The 12,141-nt window shown below is 34.3% G+C and overlaps 1 protein-coding gene across 1 annotated transcript; it reads left to right on the top strand.

The window, feature by feature from the left end:
* Positions 1-1,624: 1,624 nt before the first annotated feature.
* LOC119830097 (pre-mRNA 3'-end-processing factor FIP1) lies at positions 1,625-9,415 on the top strand. The gene is made up of 10 exons (XM_038352954.1): positions 1,625-1,818; positions 2,031-2,261; positions 2,666-2,846; positions 3,278-3,430; positions 5,299-5,372; positions 5,715-5,886; positions 6,673-6,877; positions 7,525-7,687; positions 8,249-8,319; positions 9,191-9,415. The coding sequence occupies exons 1-10, from the start codon at positions 1,672-1,674 to the stop codon at positions 9,336-9,338; spliced, it is 1,545 nt and encodes a 514-aa protein (XP_038208882.1). The 5' UTR covers positions 1,625-1,671; the 3' UTR covers positions 9,339-9,415.
* The last annotated feature ends 2,726 nt before the right edge of the window (positions 9,416-12,141 follow it).

Genomic DNA, 12,141 nt, shown 5'->3' with positions numbered 1-12,141 from the left:
AAAAGTATATTATTCAAATCAACAAGTGTTTTAGTTTTATTTAAAGAATTGCAATTATGGACCTCTAATAATGAGATATAGAGGATTGATTCATCTTTTTCTAGGATTTATAATTAACTTTGCTTAATGTTCGTATCTTAACAGAACCAAGGGTGGGCATCCAAGTTGACTAATTCTACATGTTGTATGGTTTGTCATGGTTTTTAACTAAAGTCTGTACATTTGGCAAGTCACTGATTATTTTCTTGTTTGATTTCACGCGACTATTATACATTTAGCCAATTAAAAACTTTTGGATTTTAAACGCGATCAGTCTCCCCGTGACCACGCTTGCTGTACAGTGTTCGAAACGTCGGGTTTATAATATAATGAATAAATCGCGTTTAAAATGCGTTAAAAAGTTTTTAATTTCTAAGTCACTGATTTTTTTTTAAGTTATGCCCGAATATTTTTTATGTTTTTCATATTTGTTCAGAATCGTATCTGATGAAATATAAGCTCCATCCAGAGAACAGGTAACCAAAGGAAGACAAATAAACTAAAGAATTATCGCAAATCATTGTTGATCAAAATATATCATAAATAAGAAATACATTACATACTGTGTTGGAAACAAATTTACGAATTTGTGGGAGATGCCAATCTAAAGTTTTTCTTTTAAAATTATTTGGACCCACAAAAAGTATATGCGTACATTGACTTCGACGAAAAAGATCTCGTCGGCATCCTTTATCCTTAACATTAAGTATTAAGTTTTGATTTGGTTAGGTCAATAATAGATGTCTCTGTATTACTAATTTTAAAAACTACATATTTTTGTAGAGCATAAATTATACGCTGTAACAAATATAATACATTTTTATTTAGTAAACATTAACAATGATGATCAATTATCACATATTTTTAGAAGTATATCCGTTATGTAATTAAAAACAATAGCAACATTTAATATATATATATTTTTAATTTATGGCACTCCTATATCTATGGCAACATTGCATATGAGTATAAGATTGGAAAAAGCACGTTAAATTATTATTCTTGTAAGTCTCGAGAATCCCTGAGGCTTTGATATTAGGCTGTCTCGTGTCCCGGGATTTTGATATTATCCTGGATACTCAAACCTTATCTAATTACTTTACTAATATTCTATCCATAAGGTCAATAAGTAAATTTATTTTATAATCTATTCCGAATCCCCTCTAAATCACCTATTGGCAATGAAAACTTAAATAGATAAGTACGGAAGGATAATTTTTACTGCCCGCTATTATGCCATTTTTCTGTAAGAATGCAGCATTTTACCGTGGTAAGTGTTCTTATTCAACAAACAAACCAAAAACCAAATCTTTCTTTGTGTAAGCTAATACACAAAGAAAGTATATATATAAAATGTAAAATATAACAAATAAAATAGAACATAGGAAAATCTTATGGTCACTCCATTAGAAACGTCACATTACCTCTCTTGCTCAGCTTGGTGGTTAGCCGCGAGTACAATACCTACATCCTTGCGTTTATATACTCGCTACGTCTGTGGTCTACGTTCCATGCGTTGTCCGTGGGCTCCTGTGATAAAATTATTCCTGTCAGTGAACTGTCATAGTATCATTAGACATTATGTCAAATTGCCATTTACTACCATCGGAACGGTCGAGTTGTCAAACAAAGATGGCAGACGCTGCTGTTGAAACGGCGCCGAATGATGAAAATGATGATACATGGTTGTACGGAGAGTCCAACACTGATCAAAATGAAGGCTCGGAACCAAATCTTAGTGAAAAAGAAAAACAACTTCCTTCGACAATTGAAAGCGCGGTAAATTTTTATGTTGTTTTTCTTTCAAATAAGGTTATGTCTATTTTTTTCAGAAAGTAATACATACAATTTTTGTACTGTAATAAAATTTGGATTGCAATCTGGTTGAGTATCTAATATTTAAAAATCAAAATGTCAAGTATTATCTCTGATCTTTTTATTTTTAAATTTTTTAAATATATTACGTATACATTATTTTCGTCTCTTTTTAGGATCAAGAAACAGAAGAAAAGGATCAGGATGAAAATGAAGGGAATAACGACGATTCCCATTTTAATGATGAACACTTTGGAGAAGTAGAAAGAGATGGACAGAGTCAGACCAATGGTGATGCTGATAGTCAGGATAATGGAGATTCAGACTCCGACGACAGTGATGATGTCAAGGTTACAATAGGAGAGATCAAATCAGGCCCGCAAGCTTATGCCAGCTTGAATATTAAGGTAACCTTATGCTACAGTGGTGTGTCAATAAAAACTTCACCAAAGAACTTTTTATTTTCAATATCCTTTAAATTTTACTTATGTTTAGTAAGTGTTATGGCTGTACAAAAAAATTATTATTAGTAATGAATTTTTTGTAAATATCATTCAAATTCACAAAAATTTATTGTACATTGTGTCTAACAATGTGCAAAAAATTTCGTTTGAGACACTGTGCAGAAAATTTTTATTCAATATTAATGTTAAATTGAGATATATGAAAACATGTTAGTGTTAGTTCTATAATTATAATATAGAACTTTAGATTTATTTAGAACTTCACTCATGTATACATGACATATTTTTAGGCTTCTATGTTACAATGAAGAATGTATTCGTTTTATGATAGTTTGATATAATTCTAGCGAGGGGTAGGCTTAGTTGCCTCAGGAGGTGACAAGCCTAGGAGTGGACCAGCAGCTGGAGGGAAGGTCACCCTTGAAGATATGGATGGCCCTGGCAGCATCAATGGAGTACCTGCACTTGAATTCAATATTGATACAATAGAAGATAAGCCTTGGAATAAGCCTGGTGCTGATATATCAGGTAAATTTGTAGATGATAATTAATAAGTCAACTTCGTTTTATTTTAAACTGATATATTCTGACTATAACTTTTTCATATAGCAGAAAAATTTAAGTTTATATCATAGTAAAATAAGTATTCAATTGGAGGACAATAATAAAATCAATTTTTGTTTGTTGCTACAGTGCAATATAAGATTAATCCATTTATCAAATTCTGTTGATTTTGTCACCACTTAGACATATGCATTAGTTCATTGACTAGAGTGCCTTAAACTTTCTGTGGAAATTAATTTTTGAAATTGACTTAGATCTACAGAAATATGTAGATTAATTTATATATAGTACACTTATTTACATTTTTAACACTATCTACTGCAAGAAAATCTTTTGATACTTATCCTCTAATACCATAAAGTGGCTATAGACAGTGCGTTTTTTTTAAATTTCAGATTACTTCAACTATGGTTTCAACGAGGTGACGTGGAGCGCGTACTGCGAGCGGCAGCGGCGCATGCGCGTGAACGAGGCGGGCGTGGGGCTGCACGCGCCGCACGCGCCGCACCCGCCGCGCCAGAACGCGCCCGACATGCGCAGGCCGCCAGGTGAGCAGTGCTTGTGAGATTAAGATTAGTAATTATGAGAGTTTATATGGTTATGGCCTAGTGGCCGAAACATAACTAATCTGAATCTAGTGAATCCACTAAATTCAGTGATTCAGTCTATTATTTTGAGAGTATGTTAGTCAATCACAAATAATAACTGATATAACTTACATGTCACTTTGTTTAAAATAGGGGAAACTTTTGGGCTAATGCGTTGTTGCCTGGTGGGGCTCTGAAAATCAGTGATATGCTGACCATATCGGCATAGATGCTGAGGGGCCTCCCCTTTTAGGTCGCCACACAAATATGCACAAATGTTTTAGTTTAAATTTTGTTTTTCATTTTATTTTTGTTTTATTTATTTTTATTGATTTCATATTGTTTGCTGTTTCCTCTGTATTTTAAGTGTGGTGTGCTTAATAAATGTATACTATTATTATTAGTACCTGGATGACCGAGCTTTGCTCGGTTTAACTTCGTGAAGTTAGATTGTTTATAAGCGTTTTTTTCCAAGATCGTTTACGCATTTTTAAGTGTACACGTGCGTTAAAAAGACACAAAACAATATAAACAATTAGTCTAACCTCAAAGCAAACACTCATTGACTTCGTTACTTAACAACGCCGTCTGCTGGAACTTTTATTATTCGCCAATAGATGTCAGGAAGAGTCAACGCCTTCTATTTGTTAAAAAAATAAGTTTAAATCGATAAAACACGAATAAAACACGAATACGACATTTTCTAAAAAAGATATACTAAATTTCATGAAAATCGTTGGAGCCGATTCCGATATCTTATACCTTTAAACGAGCAATTCTTGTATATATTCGTGTTTTATCGACTTCAACTTACTTGCGTTTGAGTAGTCCCAATTTATTATGATTCTTCCTGACATCTATTGGCGAATAATAATACTATAAATGCGAAAATTTGTGAGGATGGATGCATATGTATGCGTGCGTCTGTTACTCTTTCACGCAAAAACTACTGAACCGATTGCAATGAAATTTGCGTCGTAAATAGCTGGAAAACTGAAATAACACATAGGCACTTTTTATACCGATATTCCTACGGGATACGGACATATATATATATATATATATATATATATATATATATATATATATATATATATATATATATATATATATATATATATATAAATATATACAAGAATTGCTCGTTAAAAGATATAAGATTATATATATATGTATAACTAGCTGCACCAGGCAAACGCTGTTCTGCCTTAGTCTGATCATTTAGGGGGATGAAAAATAGATGTTGGTCGATACCGGATAAGCACAAAAAATTTCATCAAAATCGGTAAAGCCGTTTCGGAGGAGTATGGCAACGAAAACTGTGACACGAGAATTTTATATATTAGATATATATGACTAATATTAATCATCAGTACACAAGTTATGAAAAAGTATATAATAGGAAACAAAATTATTTGATTTAAAGATTATTTTAAGTATGTCACATTAACTACCATAAGGCCTTCTGTGCTGTATCTCCCTTTTTTTTTTAGTATAAGTTTTGTTTTTGTATTTTGTTGGTAGCACAATAAAGTGTTTTAAATAAATACTATCTCTACCTTGTTATTTACATTTTATTAGTATATTATATCTTTTGGAAAGTATTTTTTTTTATAATTTTCTTCTTTGATGCCTCAATTGCATTTGTATTTGCATGGCACTATATATCATAGCAATACACTACTTTCCGATGCAATAATAACACGAATTAGATCTTTTGTGAGTGTATTATGTATATAATTTTCTACATCTTTATGATTAAAGATTTATTTTTAGATCGTAAGTGTTAATGCATTGAATAATTATTATATTTATTTTCACACTTTTAGGTCCAGTGAGACATGATGATGGCCCACCTATGAATCACCAAAATAATTATCAATCAAGAGAGAACACTATACAGGTATATGATATTTTTATTATTTTAAAATTAACATTATGATAGTAAAAATTTCTGTATTTTTTTATTAAACCAAACAACTACAGGGATAATTTTAACAACTTTGTGTTGTTGAACATTGGAAACTACTACACACATTATTAAAAACAATGCTATGCTGCTAACAAAATGTAGGTTACATTATATATAGCACTCTACATATACATTCCTACCTGAAGAGTGTACTGATTTCAATCGCAATAATATTCAAAATTAATTACGACAAGAAAGTGGTGGTATTGAAAACACTTTAAACATGAAGACTAGCAAAAGCCGGTTATTGTAATTTTTAAAAAATATTTGCAGGTAATGACAGCAGAGCGGCGCGAGTACGGGCGTGCGGGTCCGGGCCCCGGCGCGGGACCCGGCGCGGGGCCCGGCGGACCCGGCGGGGGCCCCCCGCCCGGACCCGCGCCCGACTACTTCGCGCCTGACCACTACTACCCGCCGCACGCCAGCTACGAGGAGCCCTCTTGGGGTTAGTGTGCGTTAGCTATAATCTATGTTGTTTGTGTAGTTTCAAACAGATACCACCCGCCAGGAAAAAAATGATCCTTTCTTGTTAAGTCATGTTTTTATTCTCTCCCATATTCAGAAACCTTTTATGCCAAATGTAGCGACCGAGGAATGTTTCACTTTGTTTTACTCAAAAGTGGAAAATGTGTATAACATAAAAAAATATATAAATAACATTACTGTATGTTAGTCTAGTCTATCTAGACTCAGATGTATTGAAAACATTTTTTATATTGATGGGCGATATAGAAAAAAAAAAATCACAATTCTTGGAAAACATCTAAACAAAGAACAATTTTACCTTAAAAATACTTTTTATTTATTTTTTTAAATATACTCATTAATCTTCAGCTAATCTTTAAATATATTTTATTTTATATAAAAATAAACTCAATTTCGTTTATTAATATTAAATAGTAACTATATACCAAATAGAACTATTATCAATATTTTCGTCTGCGCGTCCTTCACAACGTATCGCTTTGCGTCACAGCCACTCGAAAGTTTTATTTGAATATATTCCCATCTTTAAGTCATAGGTAACACATTACATAAGAGTTGGTATATATTGTAAATGATAATGTTTCTATGTGTTAGTAGTGATTTTTTTTAAAATTACATGCAAAGTTCTTTGTTTGATTGTTTCGATCTTTAAGTTTTCATAAAGGTTAACACTATACACTATTTAGTTAATTAGTTATAAGAATAAGCTAATAAAAATTTAAAACAAACATGACTTGACTTGCAGGTCCGCCAGAGCAGAGCGGGTGGGCGCCCACCGAGATCAAGGAACTGACGCCGGGCCCCATGGCACCGCCCTCCGCGCTCGGGCCTCCGATGGGCATGCCACACGGCGGGCCCCACGCTGGTCCCCATACAGGGCCTCACCCCGGACCCCACGCGGGGCCCCACCCGCCCCCGCACATGATGCCTGCACCTTTCTCGCCCTACAGGTATGTAACCTTACTAGTAATATCATAAATACAAAAGTGTGTTTTGTTTGATATTTTTATTAACGTCGCGTATGGTATGGTTTCTGTGTCTGGTATAGCTTCCTATAGGATCCTTCGATCCTAGCAAGTGTTAAAGGCTACTTTTAAGGGTGGGGAAAAATCTTATTCCCATTGGAATTTTATTTAACCACTGGTCAATTTCTTATAATTATTCATACTGTAAATAGCCTTTTTACGAGAAACTAATTAATTACAATTTAAATTCACCACGCAAGGAGTAATTAATTATCTTATCATATAATTTTATACGGGCCAAAATTACAAATTATACAACACAATGTAAACATGGCTCAATGAAGGCGCATATATACATCTGTACTTCAATAAGAACTGTCACATTTACGCACTTGTGAATTTAGGTTATATACCTAGCTATATGTTAGCATTTTATCGTATACAAAATCTGTACTAATATGATAAATGTGACAATTTGGATGTACAGGTCTCCTATATTCTTCCTGTCATTCAATCTTCACAAAATTACCGGATTTTGAACCTTTTACACTTGGTTTTGCAAATGAACTCGCGGGCAAAAGCTAAAGGTTACGGCTAAATGCCCGGTGTGCTCAGATAATTGTTTGCGACAGGCCGCACCACCCGCCCCCGCACCCGCTCGACCGTGACCGTGACCGTGACCGCGACCGCGACCGTGACCGCGACCGTGAGCGCGAGCGGGAGCGTGACCGTGACCGCGACCGGGTCCGCGAGCGGGAGGAGAGAGACCGCCGGGAGAGGGACAGGAGGGAAGAGGTAACGCACAGAATATATTTCATATATGTAATTACGGCTGATTTCACAGCTTGCTGATAATACCCATAATAGCCTTTTTAATATGTTTAGAAGTAAATATTCCGCAATACATTATTTGTGATTTTAAAAGAAAAGCTACGCAGAACATATTATTAGTATGCTGTGAAACAAGCCCTTAATGTGTAACAAGTTGAATTTCTCGAGTTGAATAGCAAGTATAGTAACGTTATACAGATACAAACAAGTTCATGAAAATTCTATATCCATTAATTTCAAAGAACAAACAGACGAGAGGTGTAAAGTTAGTCTTCCATTTACAACCCTATTGAGTATATTGAACATCACTGCTGTGTACTATATTGATGTTCGTTTTCATATAAATATTTTTCAATTTCCACATTTAGTTAGATTCCCTATATTGCGTTTTCTTGGCAAATCAAAGTATTTCTTAAAAAGTCGTCTTGATTTTTGACTTTAAAATTTTAAAAAACCCTCATGTCATAAGTTTTAACCATTTATTTTTTCATATACTTATGTTCCCCGTTTTTTATAACTTTTCAGGAAGAGAGGGATCACCGCGATAGAGATCGTGAGAGATCGCGTTCCATTAAACCGGATCGTTCACGTGAAAAGTGAGTCTTCAAACAAATTATTTTTTTAATTATTTAACTCATTAATAAAATTCTTCGCAGAGGAAATCTTATATTCACGAATGAATCTTTGAGTAAAAATGCTTTTACATTTTATTTATATGTCCAGACTTCATGGTTCCTCTCGTTAGATTTATTGAGTTTGTTAGAGAGATTTCGTCCTAATAATTGACCCTAACCATTGATTTGAATGCAATTTTCTTTTCTATCAAAAATAATCGAATATTTCCTTGGTGAAACAATTTCTATTAACAAATTAAAAACAATTTATATTGTAAAATTGTTGCATCATAAATTGTAACCTATGTGTGATTCTATGTATGTACAACCTATATTATTGTAAAATTCTTCATATCCGTTTAGTTTTTGTATGAAATAGTAACCAATACATATTTAGTTTGTGCCAGCTCGCACCGGGGAAGTACCACACGCCAACAGAAGATCATCGCGAAATAGTAGTATGCGACTGTGTTTCGTTCGGTGATTGGGAAAGCCAAAGACCCCTATCCTTACCGCTATTACATAAAAAATATACATAAATAAAACCACACATCCATCTTCACAAACTTTCGCATTTATTAAATTATTGGGATATCATAATTGTGTGTGTGTAGCCCCAGTTGCTAAGTTAAGAATTTTTCTAACCTTATTTTTGTTAGAGTGCATTAACGGAGTGCATAAACCAGTTGAAATTTCAATACAAAATATCGAGTTTCAAATGCTAGTAGTTTAAGTTATTGGTGCGGAATATCACTTAGTGGATATATAGCCAGGGAGTGTTTTATGTCAGTTAACATATTATGTTTGTTTTTCTTTTTTAAATCTTCATATGTAAAGTTGAATTATTTTGCAGATCCTACAGACGAGAACGGTCACGGTCAAGGTCACGGCGCCACAAGTCGCGGTCACGGTCCCCGCGCCTTCGTGATCGCTCTCGCGACCGTGAGCGCGCTTCCAAAGCGAAGCCGAAGGAAGCGAAGGAGAAGGATGACGAAAAATAAGTTATCGTTGAAATTACTTATAGCAGTAATCAAGTTTTCATATAAGTCTTAATTAAATATAATTTAAGAATTTTTTATATTTTTCTTTCTCTGCTCTGTTTTCCATAAAATGATTAGTTCACAAATAATTACGTCATCACACACTACATATGAAGTTTGAAAAACGAACTCGCCAAATATACGAATAAAATATGCAGGAGAAAGCCTTGACCACACTGTAATTGGTCTGCAATTTTTTTTTTGCCTCCTCAACTCGGAACCAATCAAAATTGTTGACAAATATGACAAACGACTATACTCTGAAACTTTGAAACGTTTTCATACTTATGTAAATCATGTAATTTTTAATTCTGTCTAATTAGGGTGTGGCATAATGAATGGATCAAAATTAAAAATTATGGCAATGTCTCTCATCCTTATCTAACTTTCTACTTTAATAATAAGAAATTGGTTTGAAGTTATGGGGATCGAAATTAACATATTTCGACACAAATTTTAATGCATCTTTGGGCAGAATGTAATACTATTCAACATATACACAAAAACCGGCCATTACACAGGGACAGAATACTAGTGCAAAATATATATTTTTTAACAGCGTATCTGTAGTGTCCAGTAGTTCATAATATCCATAGGAATGTTTATGCAATTTCGCGTGCTCGTTTTTATTTTACATCATTTTCCGTTTCGCTACAAATTTCTTTCCCGAGCAGCGGGAGCTGCATGTGGCCAATACGTACACATCAGTCCTTCGGTTGCTGACTGGTCGGTCTGCCGTGACTACCTACAGATTAGAGCGTGCTGTGTATGTAATTATAAGATATCTTTAACTTTGGATTCCGATAATCCTTTATTCCCGGCCATGCTCATTTTTCTTCCTTTCTAGGTACCTACTCTAACTTCTTTACGGTATTTTATAACTAAGATATTCATTGATGTTGAATGATATAAAGGGCAACACTAAATACTTGTGATAAATTGCGTAGGTACTTATTTGGTTAAGACTTGACTTATTAGGATAAGGTTAATTAAAAAAATCTTCGCAAATAGTTAATGCGATATTTTAAAATAAAATTTTAGCATCATGAGCCAACCTTACGAGAGACAGACACATGCTTTCGAAGACTGTTTTTTAAAAGAGGAACAATTAGGAATTCTGTCCCTAATACAATTTTCGAAACAGTCTACTTAGCGCACACAGTGGGTGTTGTCAAAACGAGAGTGATTATTTAAAAAAAATCGCATTCAAAGTGACAGAACTTGACCTAAATTTAAATGGGATCACACACACGGACTGACACCAGCTTTCAAATAATAAAAAAGATCATTAAAATCGATTCACCTCACCTTTTGTTAAGAACTTGCAGAAAGTATGAGCAGTTAATATTGGTGGTTGCGCTCACAGTAACCGCAGGAAATTAAAAAATATAGCAGGAATTTAAAATACAGTTCTCGAAGGTTACGCTCAAATAGTCAGATTAGCGAAATTTGTACTTCTTGTGTTGTAAAACACCCCTAACATCTGACGTGCTCGAGTCATTTTTTTTATTTTTACCCTTTCTTAATTGCTCCAAGTTATTACCTAAATCGTAAGATTAATGTATGTTTTATTTCCGTGATATGCTAGAGCACTCAAAATAACAAAATCTTAACGCGATTGAGTATTTAGTATATCCCCCTTTTTTATTTAAATATCAAATAAAGTTTTTTACCGCTACAAATGAAAACATAGGACTTTTTTTCATGATATCGTCTAATCTGTGAATTCTAATAGATTTCCGAGACGCTCGAGAAAATACACATTTAGCATCTTGGCCTCCCCAATTATTAAGTCCGCAAGCTTAAAATCAACAAAATAAAATTATTATTAGGTGGTTGACAATACTAACCTATTTTCGTAAGGAAGAGAATAAAACCAATTTAAAATATCGTCGACCAGCTCTAATACATTATCTACACCTTTTGATGAATGTTTGCTTCAATCTCATGGTCGCATGTCCCAATTCATCATTTTTTTTTTTGCGCAGCTCTCCTCTCAGCCTCTAGCTTTCTTTAATATTTTTCAACTCTCGTGTTTGAAAACCTAAACGATACGACTGATTTCTACAAATAATGTGATGTGGTACCTATCGAATGGTGAATGAGGAATAATTGTAAAATGGCCATAATTTTGCGAGTCGAGAGTGTGAGTTATATTATGTATTTTTTAGGATATCTGGCAGCATACGTCGGTTCGTTTTACTCCAAGACCTTGTCCAGAAGGAGCGAATTCGACGCGAATCGTATCGCGCGAATTCATACGCGCGTTGCAGAGATACTAGACGTCAATACATCGCGTCCACAAGCATCGTGCGAATTCAAAATACGCGCGTAAATCGCGTGCACTACGCCGGACTCTCGGTGCATACTAGGGACGCTTTGTTGCGTCCACTTAACGCGCGACTCTCGAACTCGAGGGCGAGTGCACGTCGAATTCGCGCGTTGGTACGCACTTTGTGGACGCAACGGTCGCGCGTTATACGTGCGAGAATCGCGGCGAATCGTTCTTTCTGGACAAACTCATAGATTAGTATACTAATATGATTGTATACTTGATCAATACAAAATTTCATAATTAGCATATAGCTCTCTTATTTTTCTTTATTATATGTCATATACAACAAGGTTTGTTTTTTAAAGTAGTAAAATAAAATGACAATGCATTGGATTTATCATGTAATATTATGTCCATGGTGCTGGGTGTCGGACGGAATGAAACTACAAGTAATTTGTAATATTATTACAGAAATGCTTTATTAATTAA

Source organism: Zerene cesonia, chromosome 11 (genome assembly GCF_012273895.1).
Source record: "Zerene cesonia ecotype Mississippi chromosome 11, Zerene_cesonia_1.1, whole genome shotgun sequence".
Taxonomy (NCBI): Eukaryota; Metazoa; Arthropoda; class Insecta; order Lepidoptera; family Pieridae; genus Zerene; species Zerene cesonia.
The sequence above is the reverse complement of the archived record's forward strand: the minus strand, read 5'-3'. Positions and strand labels throughout refer to the sequence as shown.

Coding starts and splice junctions, on each gene's coding strand:
- LOC119830097 (XM_038352954.1), top strand. CDS start 1,672: ATGGCAGACGCTGCTGTTGAAACGGCGCCGAATGATGAAAATGATGAT. Junction 5,373..5,714: donor CAAGAGAGAACACTATACAG/GTATATGATATT, acceptor AAATATTTGCAG/GTAATGACAGCAGAGCGGCG. Junction 5,887..6,672: donor CTACGAGGAGCCCTCTTGGG/GTTAGTGTGCGT, acceptor CTTGACTTGCAG/GTCCGCCAGAGCAGAGCGGG.